The following is a 17,926-nucleotide window of genomic DNA, read 5'->3' on the forward strand; positions in this document are numbered from 1 at the left end:
ATGCACATGGCAATGAAAGGAAATCAGGGCCGCCAAGAAGATGTCAGTTTGGCCTGTCATGAGAAGTTCTGGGAGGCGGAGACATACGGGTCTAGAAGTCGGGGTTGATATCGAGATGACGTCTCTACCAGCTTTTTGAATGAAATAGTTGCCATACAACCATTTAGCGGCAAATTGGATATTTGAAGTATGATTATCTTCTGCTGTCATCGCACTATCATACTTCCCATTTTGAGTATGATAGATATACCCACCTTCCGGGATTATTGTATCTGCCATGTGGATCATTGAACAAACCCTCGAGTTGCAATTTATTTCCTCTGTAAGTCCTATATAGCCCATATAAGGAGTTTGAACTATCATTGAAACGCTAATATTCTAAGGAATGGATTAACTGACTATTAACATCATGTGTACCTATGGCTTTGATCTCATGCCTCATCTCATGTAGCTTTCAGAAAATGAGAGTTCCTAAGTCCTCCAGAATAAAAATCTTCAGACAGAATTGATATCAAGATATAAATCATGTTAATAAGTGTATAGGTTGTATTGACTGTTGTAGTTATACAGAGTGGGTTCTTATCTTATCGCGACACCATGTGATTGGCTCTCGGCCCGTGCTCCGTGCGACAATTTTTCTTCCTGCTCTTTCGACTCTTTTACCATTGACTATTGTCATCTACTCACATAACAAAATGGCGAAGAAGACGGGGCTCAAGCCCCAACCGACTCAACAGTCTCTTCCTTTGATGTTGTCTGCCCCCTGGACTTTTCTCCACCCTACCGACGACCTACATACCCTAATTGCAGATTCCACCAAACAAATTCTGGACCCGCTTGCTTCCTCAGTCGTGGAGGAGCAATCCATTCGCCGACAACTCAACAAGAAGCGTAAACGATCGGACGCCGACACGGATGCCATATATCCACCATTGCAGCTGAAAAACCTATACGTGGATGGGTTTACGTCCAACCAAATCTGGGAACAAGCGACAAGGATTCTTGATGCAGCCGGGAATGAAATCGAGAGAGACTACAACTTACTGGCAGCGCACGATGACTTCTCATCATCTGCCAGCGAGGGAGGGTCAGGCTCGCTAGATTTCTCCGATCTCGAGGGAATGGAGTCTGAAAGCGACGACGCTAGCATGTCAGATGATGTCCTGGAAGACGCAAATACCGACGATATGGACGGGGCACTGGATCTCGAGTCTGACTCCTCGGATAAAGCCGAATTGGAAGATGCGGACATGATCGACGAGGAGGACGAGGAGGACGAGGAGGACGAGGATGAAGAAGCGTCGGTAAAGTCCACCGAGGATCCTGGTGTCTACGTTGAAGATCGCTTTGGGCTCAATGATGGCTTCTTTTCTATCGATGATTTCAACAAGCAAACTGAATTCTGGGAGAGACAAGACGCCAATGGGGAGAATGTGGATGCCGACGACAGCGATGAGGAACTCGACTGGCATGCGAATCCACTTACCGCTGGGAATGTGACATCTAGTGCTAAGAGCACTGCATCAAGCAAAGCAAACGGGCTGGATGACATGGAGGTGGATGATAGTGAGGAGGAAGGGCCAACCTTTGGCAACGCCGATCTTCATGGAGACGACGACGACGACGACGACGAGGACAACGATATGGGCGACATGGATGCCCCTGCCTGGATGGACACAAGTGACATCAAGTACACCGACTTCTTTGCCCCGCCGCCACGTAAGGCTTCATCCAAGAAAGCACGCTCACTTCCAAAAACTCAACCTCCCGTACCTGTTATGGATAACGATGTTGACCGTGCCATGGCGAATGTGCGACGTGATCTGTTCGACGACGAATCCGAAATTGAGGACGAGGAAGATGCCGTTGATGAGTCTGGCGATGCTCAAGCTCCCAAGTCAACGCACGAGAAGCAGAGGGCGCGCATCGCCGATGAGATTCGTCGATTGGAAGCGGCCAACGTTGCAAAGAAAGAATGGATGCTTGCCGGTGAAGCTCGTGCAGTCGAACGACCCGTTAACTCTCTTATCGAAGAGGATCTGGACTTTGAGAGAGTTGGCAAGCCTGTTCCCGTCGTGACAAATGAAACCACCGAGGATATCGAGGAGCTGGTCAAACGCCGAATTCTCGCCACGGAATTTGACGAGGTCATTCGCCGTCGCCCGGGTGCCGCCGACGCCAAAGCCCCACGAAGTAGCCGGTTCGAACTGGAAGATACCAAGGCGCAACAAAGCTTGGCTGAACTTTATGAAGCCGACCATTTGCGTGCCAATGACCCGAACTATGTTGACTCCAAAGACCGCAAGTTGATGCGGGAACATGCCGAGGTCAACAATCTTTGGAAGGAGATTAGCTCACAGTTGGATACTCTCTCTAACTGGCACTACAAGCCCAAGGCACCTCAGGCGAACATTAGTGTCGTGACTGACGCGCCAACGATTATGATGGAGGAGGCACGTCCTACGGCGGGTAGTGCGGCCGATGGACCGTCGGCCCTCGCACCCCAGGAAATCTACGCGCCTGGTGATGATGGTAGAGCCGCAGGCGAGCTGGTGCTGAAGACTGGTGCCACCATCTCGAAGGATGAAATGACTCGGGAAGAGAAGGCGCGGGCTCGTCGCCAGAGAAAGACCCAGAAGGCCCATGCTGAGCCGACTCAGAGGAAGGGCAAGGCTGCCGAGAAACAGCAGCTTGTCTCTGATTTGAAGAAGGGTGGTGTCAAGGTTGTCAACAAGGAGGGCCAGGTCACGGACATGGATGGAGCCAGGGTCGGGACCAGTGCCAAAAATAGTGCTGACAATCTGAAGCTGTGATCTCGAGTTACTGAGATAATATACAATGTCCCTTGTGTATGTATATAGATTTCAATATTTTATCTTTGGATTAATATCATTTTGATGCATCATTCATGTGCCATCTTGTTCCCGTCCTGGCTCGACTCTTTTCATGTGCCTTGTTGACTTAATCCGGATGGTCAAGAGGGATATGTTTTCTCGGTTGTAGGACTGGGCATCTGGATCATCCCGAACTTCTACGACGTCGAATGTCTTCTTCGCCATTTTCATAAACCTTAAGTCCGCTCTTCTGCGTCGTTTGTAGCAGAAATAGCAAACCGAGTCTGGGCCTAGCAAGTCTTGGAGTGTGGCTATGAGGAGAGGAAAAGCGGGTTCAAAATAGACGCAATCGGCAGCAAGGATGACCTCGGGTTTCGATGGAATATGCTCGGGAACGGGTTCCCCCCAGTTGAGAATCGAAGCTGTCACCATTGACTCGAGATGGTTTAGTTTGATGTTGTCATTCATGAGGGAGAACATAGGCTGTTGATCCGTGATGTGGATAGGTGATCCGATCTTGCATCCGCGGGCGACTGCAAGCCCAACCAGTCCACCTCCGGCCCCAAGTTCCACACTAGACATAGTACATCAGCACTCAATCGTCAATCTGCTTCTGTAAACATAAGGGCCGTATAGAGCAGTCAAGGGGGTTCAAGAGCAAAAGGATTGGAATTACATAGATTTATCAGATAATTCCGAGGGATATCGATGAAGAATATATTTAGCCAAGACCATTCCAGCTGGCCACAATTGACCTCCACAGCCATTTTTCAGGTCTTCCTTCAGGAAGAGTGGTTCTTTTAAACTTCCATCGAATGTGACGGAGGTAGTCCCCGGGAGTTTATTGATGCGTGGCGGAGCCAACGAGGTGCTCACGTTGAAAGAAACATCAGTATCCGAAGATGGGCTCACGGAGCGTTCCATTGATTTTGTTCTGCTTCACGCAGCAGGAAGACAATTGGCCGTTGAGAAAGATTAATACAAACTCAGAAAGAAAAAAAAAAAGGCCGAAAAACAGACAAAACAGACAAAACAGACAAAACCCCCAATCACATGGAGTGGGGTGGAAGAACATGGATAAATGGCGTTTATCATCACATGATACAGCCCAATGAGGAAACGCGTGGATTTCCATATGAAGTGGATCATGGAGAATCATGATCTAGAGAGAAAGAAAAGGAGAGGGCTAGACCATACACCATAAATGTGTAAAGAAACCCCTTTAACGGTACAGGGGAGTACATAGCTCTGAACGAGCCTATTCCATCTGCGCCCCGTGCACCTAAATTTGAATGGATCGGCGTCTCCACGCAGAGCCCCAACACAATGAGGTCAACTTTCCAAGAGTTGTTACATGAGCTCTAAATCAAGAAATCTACACGTTTGCTCGCCCACTTCCCACTTCCCACTTTTCCCTTTTGCCTTTCCCCGAAACCAACAAGTTTCCCCCGGATTTCGAATGATGCGGATACGTTTTGGGCTGCCACTTGACGTCATGCTCCTCTCCACATACCTCTGAATCATGACGACGTCACCGTAGCCGAGAAGTATATCTTCTACCCGGCCCTTGCCTCTGATCTGTCATTCTTTGTACCTCTTGTATCCTATCAACCATCATGACAACCTTGCACTGTGGGTATTGCGCAATCGTGGCAAAGGTCCCAGATGGCTAACTGCGATTAGATCTACCTCCCGTGAAGCCCTCGGCCATTGCGCTGGGAACCTTCTTCACCCACACAGCCTCGCTGGGAATCCTTGCACCGCTCTTTGGTGACACTTACCACCGGGCCCAGGCCGCCAACTCGAAGGAAGAGTTCATTAAGTCGAAGGAAGCCGCCGGTGCTGCTGCCGCATGGGGTAGCTCCCTAGCTGGAAGTGCTGTGCAGACTTATGGTGTGGCTGCGCTGATCAACGCCACCGGTACTCTCAGTTACAAGGGGGCTGCCTACCTCGGTACTTTGATCTTCTTCGCTAGCTCTGCTCCCGGTGTATGTTTTCCCTATCCCTTATACGATCCTCACTCTGTTCATAAGCTAACAAGAGAATGCAGGTTGTGAGCCAGATCTTCGCAGAGAAGAGACCCCTGGACACGGTGGCAGTTGGTGCTGTTAGCCGGGTCTTCGAGACGGTCGGCTTGAGTTTGTTCTTGACCTGGTGGGGAACCCGTACCCATCCCTTCGATTAGATTGGGTCCATAATATGAGACGCACTGGAACGCTAGCATGGTCTAGCTGAAAGACGAGAATGTATAAGTTTTTCTTTTTCTTAGTTCTCCAATTCAATTAAATGAATACGGATCCAAACCACGTTTGATAGGTAGATTCGTCTTGCCGTATAAATGAAGTAATACTTTAGGGCCACGGTATCACGGCCACGTACATGCGCTACTTCTTTGCCACCTATAATTCGTGACTTGCCAATATATATTACGTTTAAGTGCGCTGAGAGGTCGACTTCTTAACCTGACACATTCTACGTGAGTCGGGACCACATAAATGGTCAAGACTTGGTGAACGTAAGCCTCAATCTATCACCACACAGTCTTTAAGACAGAGAGAACAGCAAAAACTTGATTTATGATAAAAGTAGCATAACTCTTTCTTACAGGGAAGAAACCACACCCCGGAGTATCATCTAGTTAAACAAAAGTGCGGCAAGGATACCTAATCATGGAAGTTAGCGCTATACGCGAGAATTCAAGTCGAAATCACATACACATCGGGGTAGCCTTGGCCATGGCCCATCTCATATTTTGATTGCGAGGACTGAGCAACAGGGTTGATGTTGCAGGGTGTTGGGGGCAGGCCGTTGGCGCCTAGGACACCCTGAATGCTCTTTTGGTCTTTCTCAAAGAGCGCAGCCAAGCCTCGCTCCTCGCCTTGTTCCTTAACCGATACCAATTGCTTCTCTCCTGCCTCTCCAACCTGCAGAACATCATCCTTGGGGGCGGCCTGACTGCCGACCGTGAGAAGGCTCACAGCATCGGCCTGGCTGACAGTGCTCAGCTGAGGGTAGTTTCTCCGGACGTCCCGCTTCCAGTATGGGTTGTCGGCAAGGTCACCCGCGGGAATGGTCACCGGATCATCGTAGGACAGGGGAGGCAGAGAACCGGGGGTTGGCAGACGGAACTGCGAATTCAATGGGACACCGGTCGAACGCTCGGGGTCCACGGCGAGGACACGGCGGATTCGCTCCCAGATACCAGTGGACTGAAGAGAGTATTTCTGCCTCCCCATTAATCTTCTAAATTCTGGACTAGGGATTCTTAGGATCCTACCTGGCCGATTGGAATGACGTTCGAGGCCGATTTCGAGGCCGACTTGGCGGCTTTCAGGATATCGCGGGCCATGATGGAGAAGACTCTGACCTGCACCTGGTCAGTTTCACCCTGAAGGGGGAGAGAATGGTGGCAATGGAATGAACCACCAACACCGATTTCTATGTTCGAGAAAACTCACCTCCTTAAGTCCTTAAAGCCCGAGAATGTGGTAATGTGCTTTGCTGGGGAGTGGGATCATTAATGCGGCAAGATACAACATGCCGTTTCCCCCCGGGACCCGGATTATTATGCACCCGGCAGCTCATCCACGTATTAGTAATAACTTCAAGATGGATGGATACACATCCAGACACCAATTCCGTCAGATCTGGGATCGTGGGGAAGAAAAATGAGAGTGAAAAAAAACATAACGAAGAAGAAGAATAATGAAACTTCAGGAATTGGATTAGAGAAGCTTTCAGAGGCTCTTCCATCATTAAACCTCCTCGATCATCCATATAGAAATGTTCTTTAAAGTAGATATATACTCTTCTACAGACATCTATTTGCCCTCACTGCTGTCCTCATCTTGCGCACTCTCGTTGCTGGAGCCTGGAGCCACTAGTGCTTGTACTGCATCCACAGTTGCATCTGGGCCACCGGTCACTCGAAGCAAAACCTTGCCCTTCTTATCCACAGCGAAGACACCTCGGGTGGTGCCCCTGGGAACCTTCTTGAGCCCCACCGCGCCAATCAATGTTGCGCCAGAATCACAGAGAAGCGGATAGGGTAGGTTTTGCTTTGTTTGAAAAGTAGTGTTGGCTTTAGGTGAATCGGCCGATAGACCATAAATAGAAAGGCCGGTAGATATAAGATGTTCGTAGTTGTCACGGAACAAACACGCTTGCTTTGTACCTAGAGGTGTTCAACGCGTGAGATCAGGAAAACAAAGCCAAAGTATTGCGCCTAGCCATTGGACGGGAAGAAAATACGTACAGCCAGGGGTTGACGCCTTAGGATAGGTGAATAGCACGACACCTGACGAGCTTTCTTCCACGAGCTTCTTCAAATTTGTCTTAGTACCATCATTGGTCTCAACCTCCCCACCAAAACCTTCTAGATCGATGATGTCGTCGACCTGAGGCACCTTTGACGTTGGGGCTTCGCTGGGAGTGTCGGTCTCTTTGGGCTTCGGGGCCGCTTTACTTTTCTTTTGCACGACCGGAGGTGGCGCAGGGGCTTTGCGTTTGCGAAGTTCGACCATTGTGACAGTAGATCAGGCAGATGAATAGGGGTGAGAGAGATGAGGGAAATATGAAATGAGGGGGTAAGGGAGATATATAACTACATTGTATAGAATGGATATTATAGATTTAAGCTAGACTTCTTACATAAGCCGGGAAGCCCCGAGCCACGGCTCCTCTCGGGGTTGCCCTGACCCGTAATCTTTCCCCTCAAGAAAATTCGATCTGCCACACGATCGCCACTCAGGAAAACCCACCTTTTCCGTGATCCTGACTCATCTTTCTTCTAGATTTGATCTTCTTGCCACTTCTCATTTTACTTAGCTTATTCTTCTCTCCATTTCCCCTTACTGTTCTGCTTCAATACAATCCTCATATCCTCCCAAAGCGACTTTTGATTTGAGCGCGCAAGCCATGAAGGTCTTCTCCTCAACCTGCACCTTTGACTACTCATGGGATGAGGTCTCAACTGCCAACTGGCGCAAGTATTGCCCGTGGAACGACAAGGTGACCCACGTCGTTGGTGTAGACACTCTTTCCCGGACAGTAGACTCGAAGACTGGCATCGTGAGTGAATATCGGTTTAATCTCTTGACTCATGAAACTGACCGCTCCTACAATAGTTACGAACGGAACGTCTTATCACATGTAACCAGTCGGCCCCACAATGGGTCTCTTCGCTCTTCGGTGGAAGTGCCACTTCGCACGTCTATGAGGTTTCCTATGTCGACCCGGCCTCCAAGAAAGTCACCATGTGTTCCACCAACCTGACCTGGTCCAACGTCCTGAGTGTCCGTGAAACTGTGGTATACCGGCCCTCATCCATCTCTCCAACCACGAATACCGACTTCACTCAAGAGGCTCAGATCACTGCTCTGTGTGGCGGCTGGCAAAAGATCAAGAACAAGGTCGAGGAGGCAAGCGTGGAGAGGTTCCGTGAAAATGCCAAGCGTGGCCGAGAAGGCTTCGAAACCGTGCTCGAGATGAGCCGTCGCGTATTCGGTGAACAACGCGATCTCGAAAAACACTTGCAGTGATACCCCTTCATGATCTCTCGACTTTTGAAATCGTCCTTTCTCCCCTTTTTTTGCATCAAGCGATTGCATCTTTCGGCGTCATTTCTTCCTAGCATTTCAAAGCCGTGGCGTATTCAGGAGTTTCCTTTCTCTTTGTTTTTCCATCTCCCACATTGTTCCGTTTACCTTCCTATTTACGGAGCAGGGCTCTGCTCTGCGCCACGGATACCACACTGCTTTTCGATGCGACATGGCCGGAAAAAAAGTTTTTATGACTGTTCTCATGGATCTTCTCACTGCTTATACTCATTGACACTAGCGTTTTCTGTTCTACAAGGGCATATATGCATAAAAGAACTCGATATTAGAACCGATTCCTACTGATTCTACTGTTACACCACAGCTCATCTGTTCATTATATATTAGTCATCAAAGTAAACCCAGACAAACCCCTCCTATAAACACTAGAACGCCTTCCGTAGATCATGAACATGTTTGTTTTCGCGCAAAATCGTAGCTACGCGTGCCTCAGCCCCGTGTTCACCCCATCAACCCACCGAGCACGACACGGCCGACACCGGAAATCTCATTCTTGACCCCATTCCGACTGGCGTCTTCGAACTCACGCACCGCACCGGCTACCATTATCTTTCGTAGTTTGGCATCCGCTTTGGAGAAGGTCTCCCCCAGGGCCACTGTACAGACCGAGGGAGACGATACGAGACTTGTAATTCGACCGTAACAATCGATCAGGACATCGCAGAGGGTTGAAAAGGTTTCAAAGAAGTCCGGTTCGAAGGGTAAAGATGGCGTGAGAAGATAAGTGTATTCCTCGCCTGGCAATAGATCCGAAGACTCGGTGAGAGGGAAGGAGATCACCGAGGCGGCTGCGGTTGACGGGGACGTGATATTGCCGGCCGTGCTTTTCAAATCCGTTGGATCACTTGATTGCATCGGCAGGCCAATTTCCGTGGCTGAGCTAGCACGTCGGGTTTTCGTGCCAGCGTGAGCTGCTCGCTTGAACATCTGAGGGATACGTGCGCGCGCAAGACTAGATGAAGAGCTGCCGTCGGGTGGGTGCACCTGTTGAAACGCCTCAAACTCGAGTAACAGGGCGTTGAGGGCTCGCAAGTACTCAAATGGGGTCGAATTGACGTCAAGGATTGATGGCAGAGATAGGCCCAGAAGGAGGTAATTGACCGCCCGACGTGAAAGCTTGCGGGCTTCGAAATATGGTAGGCGACTGATATCAGCTCGCGAGAAATGGACTGTATTAAACCAATAGACTCGGCCTTCTAGACTAGAGGTTTGCAACCAGTTTAGTCTGGATCAGGATCGTGATGGGGTTGAACTTACGTCTTTCTCAAATAATCTAGGGTGGATATCCGTTTTGCAGCCACTTCATGGATCTGTTGATAGATGGCACTTGCACTCTGCGGTCCAAATGGCCCTCCGCCACTAGACACGGGGGGGTTGCTGCTATGCATACTGTCATAGCCTCCACCAGGCTTGGCCGTATCCCTTCGCGACAGGGTCGGGGCAAATGTGGAGGAAATCATGACCACGATGTTAACGAGAGCAAGGAAGAGGAAGCACAGCAATAATCGCCTCCTTATACTGGAGTAGAGGGAAGATTCCCAACGAGTGGGGGGGGGGGGTCGCAGGGAAATGCAGGTGAGAGTTCAGAAACATGCCGAATCTCAGGAGATCTGGAGTTCCCCACTAACGGGTCCGTCCCTTCTCCCCCTCAGCGAGAATCCCGAAATAATTTCATTTGGCGATTGGCTTTCCCTTTCTTCCACTTAGCTCTCTTTTTTCCTTGACAGCCCTAGCAGTCTTTTCCCCCAATGGACGTCACACCTCTTGACGAACAGATCCCTGCGCCGGGCCAATGGCCTGTTGATCCTCAGGAAGATGTACCCATCTCCGAGGATCGTATTTGGGTTGATGGATGCTTTGACTTTAGCCATCATGGTAAGAGTGTCAATCCTCTATCATAAGATGCGATCTAACTATCATGAAAAGGACATGCCGGAGCTATGCTTCAAGCTCGTCAACTCGGCAAGGCACTATACGTGGGGATTCACTCGGATCAAGCAATTCTGGAAAACAAGGGTCCAACAGTGATGTCGTTGGATGAACGGTTCGTAGCCTTCGACTCCCTAAGCTAGTGATTGCAGTCATTGATATTTTTCTTTTCCTTACCCCAGAGTTGCAGCCGTTGATGCCTGTCGGTGGGCCACCCAAAGCGTACCCCATGCTCCCTACGTGACCTTTTTACCCTGGGTTTCTCATTATGGCTGTAAATATGTCGTCCACGGCGATGATATTACATCCGACAGCGATGGCAATGACTGCTATCGATATGTCAAGGCAGCAGGTCGATTCAAGGTCGTTAAACGAACCCCTGGTATTTCTACGACGGACCTGGTTGGCCGGATGCTTCTGTGTACCAAGAACCATTTTGTTAAGTCTGTCAGAGGCACCCTCTCCGGAGAGGATGGCTCGGGAAGCCCCGAGGAGCGCAAGGCCGCTGCAGCAGAACTTGTACAGAGGATTCGAGACTATGCGACAGATGAGAGTGGCCTCCAACCTGGCCCTCAGGTTTGGACATGGATTGGATCTGGGACAGCGAAGATTGACCATGAAGTCAGAGAATCTGGGACCTTTGAAACCCTGGTGGATGGAAAGGGCCCTAAGCCAGGTCAACGGGTGGTTTATGTTGACGGGGGCTTTGACCTGTTCTCATCTGGCCATATTGAATTTTTGCGGAAGGTCATGGAGATGGAGGAAGCAGAGGGTCGTCGACGAGGTTGGTTTGATCCGGAACAAAGAGAGAAGCGACTGCAGGAGCACAATGAAGACTACGCTCCTGCATATATCGTTGCCGGAATTCATGACGACGACGTGATCAATCACTGGAAGGGACTCAACTATCCGATCATGAACATCTTCGAGCGTGGCCTTTGTGTCCTTCAATGCCGGTATATTCATGCCGTAATTTTCTCAGCACCTTTCACGCCAAGTCAGCCTTATCTGGAGGCTCTACCACTCGGCGTACCTCACGTCGTTTACCATGGACCCACAACGTTCATCCCTCTTACATATGATCCCTATGACGCCCCAAAAAGGATGGGAATCTTCCAGGAGGTCGCACGACATGCTTTCCAACATGTCAATGCAGGCGAGATCGTTGGTCGCATCCTGAAGAGCCGAGAAGCGTATGAAGCACGACAAAGGGCCAAACTGGAAAAGGGCATCGCTGAAGACTTAGTCAAGTCTCAGGAGCAAGCGTCAGCTTAGATCAAGGCGATATTGCCATCGCCTAATGGGAACCTAATTCAACTGTACATACGGCGAATCCCATCAACTGGGAGAGTTTTTTATGTGACAAATACAATATAATATACTTACATAGTCACAATATTATCGTTTGAGCCTAAGTCTAGGAGATTTAGTATTGTATGTTCCCCCCGTGAGGATGGGCCTTCAAATCGTGATCTGTATCGACATTTGGAAGAGCTAAAGAGACCTCTGTAGAAATAAGTGGGGGATCTTTACAATAAGAACTTCCATTCAAATTTACGTAGAATGGATATCCACAGATAATATCTAGCTAGAAGTAGACGAGGGAGATTGAAACTGAACATAATCTTACAATACAACTTTCTGCAATGCACCCACGGCATCAGTCTGTGCCAATTTATTGATCTGCTGCCACGAGAACATCCTTCGTCTCCAGTAGCTTGGCAAGCTCCCCATTCTGGTGCATAGACATCAAGATGTCACATCCGCCAACAAACTCCTTGTCCAAGTATAGTTGAGGGATGGTCGGCCAATCCGAGAATTCTTTAACACCTGCACGTCACTTAGCTTCCGTTTCGAGATAAAGGCCAGAAGGTAACTAACCTTGGCGCAACTCTGGATCCTCCAGGACATTGAACGCCACAAACTTCTTGGGGTCTACGCCTTGCAGGCCCAGGATCTGAATACTCGCGCGAGAGAAACCACATTGAGGGGTCTCGGGAGTACCCTTCATGAACAGAACAACGGGGGCAGATGCGATCGCCTTGTCGATAGCTGCCTTGGTCTCCGACGATAGGAGACGAGCATTGAGGGTTGACGGCGGAGGGAAGGCCGGGAAACGGATAGGGCGTAGCGGCGTCGGCCGCGAGATTGGGCGGAAAGCCTTGGAATTATGGTAAGCCTGTGTCCGATAATGATTGTGAGTTTGATGATACATACCGACAAGATTGTTCTGGAAAACATGATGATTGTCTCAAGATTTATAGACTTTGGAGGTTGGAGGAACGGAGAAAGAGTGAAAGCACGGAGCAGATTGGTATTATCTAATCAGTCGTTGGCTAAGTTAGTTACGTCGAGCCCCACATGTGATCGTTTTGAACCTTGCATCATACTGTATCATCTTGTACCTGTTCCCCCCACTATGGAGTCTGTTACCTCCTTCTCCGCAAAACAGTATCGAGATGATAAGAAGCTCCACGTGCTCCTTGCAGCTGTAAGTCGCAGCTCTTGTCTGTTCCGAGGATTCAGTCTGATTCCCGCAGACCGGTTCAGTTGCTACCATCAAGCTCCCGAACATCGCCGAGGCCCTCTGCCGCCACCCGTCTATCTCACTACGAATCATAGTGACTCAATCAGCCGAAAGATTTCTGTTTGGCCAGAGTCCCGAGCAGCCTAATCTAGATAGTCTTCGGCAAACCAAGGGTGTGGATGCGGTTTACCGGGATGATGATGAATGGGCAACACCATGGACTCGTGGAGCAAACATCTTACACATTGAATTACGCAAGGTTAACATTGAGTATACACTGGATGATCAGAAAAGAGCTAACGATCAACAAGTGGGCACATGTGTTGCTGATCTCCCCACTATCTGCCAATACAATGGCTAAGATGAGCGTGGGCATCGCGGACAACCTCCTGCTGTCGGTGGTGCGAGCCTGGGATACAACTGGTCTGGTCGACCAAGATTTCAAGCTTCAAAAGCCACGGATTTTCGTGGCCCCTGCTATGAATAGCGCCATGTGGCACCAACCCATCACACATCAGCACCTCGGCGTCCTACAAGACCAATGGGGATGGAGTCCCACAAATCCGGATGGATGGGTGACTGTTCTCCCTCCGATAGATAAACCTCTAGCTTGTGGGGACGTAGGCAGTGGTGGAATGATGGACTGGAGAGATATTGTCCGTAACGTGGAAGAGTATTTGGGTCTCCCGATGGTTCAATCTTGATTGCCATCTGCCATTGTCATTGTGTCGACTCGGACTCGGACTGTCCAGTACTAGCGTACAAACCCAGGTATTGAGCGGTATACTCACCCAGGAGGCCCATTGTGATTCCTCCACCGGTCAGCAAACACCCGTTCTTGAACCACCACCAGCAGTTAGAGACATTCTTAAGCTGGACATTCCAAATCATGAGGCCCAGGGAAAGAAGGGCACTGCCGCAGCTGCCTACAAAAAAGACAGGACCACAGCCTGCGGCAACCCCTGCAGCACCTAGAAGGGCCACCTGGGCCGCCGCCAGACCCGTTAAGACGGCCTTGGTGTTATGTTCATGACGCAAGGCGATTGACTTGATGCCCGCCGCCACATCGTCCTTGATGTCCATATGCGCATATATCATATCATACAGAACTGTCCACGCAATACAACTAGAATAGAGGGCCCCTGCAGCTAGGAGCGCATCATGGTTGCTCAATAGATCCACACCCAGAGCTGGAAACCCCATAATTGCCCCCCAAGAAAAGGCGAACCCCAACACCAACTGAGGGTAGTTGGTTATTCGCTTGGCCAAGGGATATGCCACCACGATTGGTAAGCTGGGTATCGCATACCAGAGGCACTGGGTCGGGAATTGAAGAAGGACTCCTAGCCCAGCCAATAATTGAGAGCCCGTAAAAAGCACAGCCTTGGATGGGGAGAGTGCCCCTCGCGCGATGGGACGGAATTTGGTACGTTCTACATGTGGGTCAAGATTGCGATCCCACAGGTCATTAATGGCACAACCTGCACCTCGCATGATCAAGGCCCCGGTGAAAAGAGTCCGGCCGTGCCGAGTAACTGCATTGGAGTGACGTGGGTGGCCATGGGGGCGGCCAGGAGGGTGGAAAAAAGAGTCGGGAAGAAGAGATAATATGTGCCAGTGGGTTTATCCAGGCGGACCAACTCAGCATACGGAATCCACGATGAGGGCAATGAGGCGACCAGACCGGTCTGGGGTGGAATGTAATGGGTTGCCGGGTTAGGGGTCTTCACATCGAGTTGAAGAGACTGAGCTGCCGTGGTGTGGGTTCGCGAAGTTGATGTCAGGGTTAAGGCAAGAGAGGGACGAGATCGGGCATTCTGAGCCGTCAACAATGCAGATTTGGTAGTGAGGGTCGATAAGTACCCATGACGACGTTGACTATAGATCGAATTCCTCCAGAGCAGATGAGGATGTCGCGAGAGACGGAAGGCAGTAGATGGCAGCATGGTTTATACCGAGAGAGGACTGGAGAGGATATCAATCCAAGCCAAGGCCCAAGTCATAATCGATTGATCAATGGGATAAGTTTCGACACCAAAGGAGAGAAAGAAAGAGAAATTATATGCAATTAAAACAGAAAGGTTCCGCCGATCGCCACTAGTCCCGAAGTAGTAGTTCCCTTCCAAATCTCTCCGCGTCACTTTCGCGTCTAGCTCTTTTTATACGCTCTTTCTCTACCTTCTCTTTCCCCTCCCCCACCTCCTTGCTCCTTTTCACTTTAATGCTTTTGCCCCGCTGCTGGGATCGGTTTTTTGACTTTTCTACTTTCCCTTGTACTTTCCCTTGGGGGAGGTTGAGACGCGGTTGAAACGGCCATGTTGTGAAATTGGATTTAGTGGAATGCATTGTCTGCCAGTGAGTTGTTTATTCAAAGTGTGACTGAAATTTGGGTTGCTGATTATATGCGCTTTCTATCTCAGTAAATTGGCTTTCCTTCATCTCAAGCATGCCACTTCTTCCAGACGATCTTTCTCGCCGCTTGGACGGATATCTTGATCCCAATTCGTACCATTGATTGCCCCAACCCCAACAATCATGGCTTTACCACCACGAGCTACCTTTGAGCCCTTTCCTACCCACCTCGACGTGAAGGAGCTAGTGGAAACTACAGACAACTTTGTGTTTGCAGTCCGTATCTCTTGCGAGGCTGTTGATACCTTACCTCGGGAGGACTTTGATAATCTTGTTCGATATCATGTGACCATGCTGGGGATGCCCTTGGTCATTGAGGGCTTCCATGAACATCTGGACAAAGGGCTGTTCTCTTCTAGGTGGCTGCAGAAAAATGGTCAGAGTAAGTCACTTCTTTGGATCCATTTCCCTGTATAGATCGCCCCTGACTGTATATCAGGCGAACAGGTACGTGACTTGACCCGTGGAATCAACATCCACATGGGCACGTCACATTATTTGAAAAGCTTGCAAAGACCGACGAAGCCTATTTTCTCGCCATTTTGTCGCACTGACCAAAAACTGTATTTGAAGGATATTGACTGCCCTTCGGACTGGCAGAGATCCTTGGAGAGACTAATCCCACCGTCGTTATTCTATCTCAACGACGGTCCTAAGCCATACGAAGGCCCAGGGTCTCGTCTCACTTATCTGGCAGAGCATCTCACCACGCCTTCCGGAGAGCCCATCGCCAGATCAGGCGATCTAATGAGTTGTCTGCCTGAGGAAATGCGCGCTCAAAACCTCATGTGTTATATCGGCCCCGAAGGTACCTACACCCCTGCACATCAAGAGATGTGTGCCAGTCTGGGCCACAATATCATGGTGGAAGCGTCAGACGGTTCTATCGAGAGTGGTCAGCCAACCCAGCCGGGCTCATCAATTTGGTTCATGACAGAGACCAAAGAACGCAGAATTGTCTCCGACTATTGGGCCTCGGTACTTGGCCATGATATTGATCTCGAGGATCATTTTGCACAACTCAATGCATGGGTAGGTGCGCCATTCAAGACCTACGTGGTAGAACAGAGGCCAGGGGATCTCATTCTCGTCCCTCCACTGGCGGCTCATCAAGTCTGGAACCGCGGTACACGGACCATGAAAGTGGCTTGGAATCGCACCACGGTGGAGACCCTCAGGATGGCCATGGAGGAAGCACTTCCTCATGCACGAATGGTTTGTCGCGATGAACAGTATAAGAACAAAGCCATTGTCTTTTATGCTCTCGAGCGATATTCAAAACTGCTACGAGAAGCCCCGACAGCTGATAACCCTGCAAAAGAGCAGCTGTGGGAAGATTTTCAACGGCTGTTCAAGATCTTCACGGAGATCCTCCTCTCGGAGAGTCTTTCGTCAACTCTTCCTGGGGAGAAGGGCATTGAGTATGTCAGATTTGACAGCAACGTCACATGCTCATATTGTCGCTGTAATATTTTCAATCGGTTCCTTACTTGTTCAACTTGTACCATGCACGGAAATGACGCTTATGATATTTGTTTGGATTGTTACGTTTTAGGTCGGAGCTGCCACTGCATTTCCAGGCTCAAATGGGTGGAGCAATTTCCGTGGAAACATCTTCGGGATCGACATGAAGCATGGCGGCGTCAAATCATCGATTTGAAGCCGTTTGATAAAGCACACAAAGCCGAATTTCTCGTGTTCACCGTTGCACGATCCAGAGCAGCTCGGAAATCGGTCGCTGAAATTTGCCAGGAGCAATTGGCTGTCAGGCCTTGGGTTGATCCCAAGAACCCAACCGCCAGAAAATTGAAGTCTATCAGCCCTCCTGCTACAGACAATGATGGGCGGGCAATGAAGAAGCGGAAGGTCCAGCAAAAGGGTGCGGAGACCGGCTCTTGCCACATGTGTAGAAATATTGAGCCTTCTTGGAAGTTGGCAGCATGCACGAGCTGCCACTTAAAGTACTGCTATGCCATTCTCTACCGTGCGTTCGATACCTCACCCCAGGACGCGATGGCACGCTCCCACTGGTTGTGCCCTCGATGTCGGAAGGTGTGCAACTGTACACCTTGCCAGAGGGACCCTGCCATGAAACCCCACGAGCCCTATCATATCTTACTGGGACACGATACCAGGAAGATTGCCGACCCCCGAAGTGTTGAGTCGCTGGTGACTTTGCGTCTTCCCAATCTGAAATGGCTTCCAAGCCTGGAGGAGAATAGCCAAAGACGTCTGCGGCAACGCATGGACGAAATTGAGCAGAATGGGGTAAAGATGCGAAATGATCGTGCGATCGTGATGGATAACAGGCTGCAAGATACATTGAACGAAAACACAGCACACCACAGTCTAGGATACATTCCGGTAGACCCTGCATTGGAACTTGAAACTGGCTTTACGAACTCGAGCCAGAATGCACTCAAGGCTTGAAATCAAAATACTTATCATTTGCCTCTGTTCAGCAAGCTGTCTTCTCTTCTACTACGTGTGTCTTTCTATTCTTTTCTTTTGCCTTTGAAAGGAAGACCCGAGTCTTCTTGACAATCCCTTTTATTTGAAGCGATTACTCCACCTGACCGAGGCTTACAGCAAATCTCTGTACCATG

The 17,926-nt window shown here is 49.7% G+C and overlaps 12 protein-coding genes across 12 annotated transcripts; 6 read left to right on the plus strand and 6 right to left on the minus strand.

Annotated features, from left to right (window-relative positions):
• Positions 1-695: 695 nt before the first annotated feature.
• On the plus strand, positions 696-2,813 carry N7503_000643 (rRNA-processing protein MPP10; the record flags this gene model as incomplete). The annotated part of the gene is made up of 1 exon (XM_057060204.1): positions 696-2,813. The coding sequence occupies one exon, from the start codon at positions 696-698 to the stop codon at positions 2,811-2,813; it is 2,118 nt and encodes a 705-aa protein (XP_056927127.1).
• Positions 2,814-2,906: 93 nt separating this feature from the next.
• On the minus strand, positions 2,907-3,758 carry N7503_000644 (uncharacterized protein; the record flags this gene model as incomplete). Its single annotated transcript, XM_057060205.1, has 2 exons — positions 2,907-3,408; positions 3,511-3,758. The coding sequence occupies 2 exons, from the start codon at positions 3,756-3,758 to the stop codon at positions 2,907-2,909; spliced, it is 750 nt and encodes a 249-aa protein (XP_056927128.1).
• Positions 3,759-4,450: 692 nt separating this feature from the next.
• N7503_000645 (DUF1761 domain-containing protein) lies at positions 4,451-5,019 on the plus strand (the record flags this gene model as incomplete). The annotated part of the gene is made up of 3 exons (XM_057060206.1): positions 4,451-4,466; positions 4,518-4,822; positions 4,885-5,019. 3 exons carry the CDS (start codon positions 4,451-4,453, stop codon positions 5,017-5,019), a joined length of 456 nt encoding a protein of 151 aa, XP_056927129.1.
• Positions 5,020-5,472: 453 nt separating this feature from the next.
• Positions 5,473-7,357, minus strand: N7503_000646 (uncharacterized protein; the record flags this gene model as incomplete). Its single annotated transcript, XM_057060207.1, has 6 exons — positions 5,473-5,497; positions 5,550-6,058; positions 6,112-6,201; positions 6,293-6,303; positions 6,670-7,008; positions 7,090-7,357. 6 exons carry the CDS (start codon positions 7,355-7,357, stop codon positions 5,473-5,475), a joined length of 1,242 nt encoding a protein of 413 aa, XP_056927130.1.
• A 330-nt stretch (positions 7,358-7,687) lies between these two features.
• Positions 7,688-8,374, plus strand: N7503_000647 (putative mitochondrial protein sorting (Msf1); the record flags this gene model as incomplete). Its single annotated transcript, XM_057060208.1, has 2 exons — positions 7,688-7,904; positions 7,961-8,374. Exons 1-2 carry the CDS (start codon positions 7,752-7,754, stop codon positions 8,372-8,374), a joined length of 567 nt encoding a protein of 188 aa, XP_056927131.1. The 5' UTR covers positions 7,688-7,751.
• A 519-nt stretch (positions 8,375-8,893) lies between these two features.
• On the minus strand, positions 8,894-9,912 carry N7503_000648 (uncharacterized protein; the record flags this gene model as incomplete). The annotated part of the gene is made up of 2 exons (XM_057060209.1): positions 8,894-9,653; positions 9,710-9,912. 2 exons carry the CDS (start codon positions 9,910-9,912, stop codon positions 8,894-8,896), a joined length of 963 nt encoding a protein of 320 aa, XP_056927132.1.
• Positions 9,913-10,200: 288 nt separating this feature from the next.
• Positions 10,201-11,656, plus strand: N7503_000649 (ethanolamine-phosphate cytidylyltransferase; the record flags this gene model as incomplete). The annotated part of the gene is made up of 3 exons (XM_057060210.1): positions 10,201-10,327; positions 10,379-10,496; positions 10,564-11,656. The coding sequence occupies 3 exons, from the start codon at positions 10,201-10,203 to the stop codon at positions 11,654-11,656; spliced, it is 1,338 nt and encodes a 445-aa protein (XP_056927133.1).
• Positions 11,657-12,056: 400 nt separating this feature from the next.
• N7503_000650 (monothiol glutaredoxin GRX5) lies at positions 12,057-12,622 on the minus strand (the record flags this gene model as incomplete). The annotated part of the gene is made up of 3 exons (XM_057060211.1): positions 12,057-12,211; positions 12,263-12,542; positions 12,599-12,622. 3 exons carry the CDS (start codon positions 12,620-12,622, stop codon positions 12,057-12,059), a joined length of 459 nt encoding a protein of 152 aa, XP_056927134.1.
• A 178-nt stretch (positions 12,623-12,800) lies between these two features.
• On the plus strand, positions 12,801-13,612 carry N7503_000651 (putative flavoprotein; the record flags this gene model as incomplete). Its single annotated transcript, XM_057060212.1, has 3 exons — positions 12,801-12,872; positions 12,922-13,167; positions 13,220-13,612. 3 exons carry the CDS (start codon positions 12,801-12,803, stop codon positions 13,610-13,612), a joined length of 711 nt encoding a protein of 236 aa, XP_056927135.1.
• A 16-nt stretch (positions 13,613-13,628) lies between these two features.
• N7503_000652 (putative para-hydroxybenzoate-polyprenyltransferase Coq2) lies at positions 13,629-14,402 on the minus strand (the record flags this gene model as incomplete). Its single annotated transcript, XM_057060213.1, has 1 exon — positions 13,629-14,402. One exon carries the CDS (start codon positions 14,400-14,402, stop codon positions 13,629-13,631), a length of 774 nt encoding a protein of 257 aa, XP_056927136.1.
• A 2-nt stretch (positions 14,403-14,404) lies between these two features.
• On the minus strand, positions 14,405-14,854 carry N7503_000653 (uncharacterized protein; the record flags this gene model as incomplete). The annotated part of the gene is made up of 1 exon (XM_057060214.1): positions 14,405-14,854. One exon carries the CDS (start codon positions 14,852-14,854, stop codon positions 14,405-14,407), a length of 450 nt encoding a protein of 149 aa, XP_056927137.1.
• Positions 14,855-15,443: 589 nt separating this feature from the next.
• On the plus strand, positions 15,444-17,750 carry N7503_000654 (putative JmjC domain protein; the record flags this gene model as incomplete). The annotated part of the gene is made up of 2 exons (XM_057060215.1): positions 15,444-15,702; positions 15,760-17,750. The coding sequence occupies 2 exons, from the start codon at positions 15,444-15,446 to the stop codon at positions 17,748-17,750; spliced, it is 2,250 nt and encodes a 749-aa protein (XP_056927138.1).
• Positions 17,751-17,926: the final 176 nt, after the last annotated feature.

This window comes from Penicillium pulvis, assembly GCF_028828015.1.
Source record: "Penicillium pulvis strain IBT 33274 chromosome Unknown contig_10_segment0_segment0, whole genome shotgun sequence".
Taxonomy (NCBI): domain Eukaryota; kingdom Fungi; phylum Ascomycota; class Eurotiomycetes; order Eurotiales; family Aspergillaceae; genus Penicillium; species Penicillium pulvis.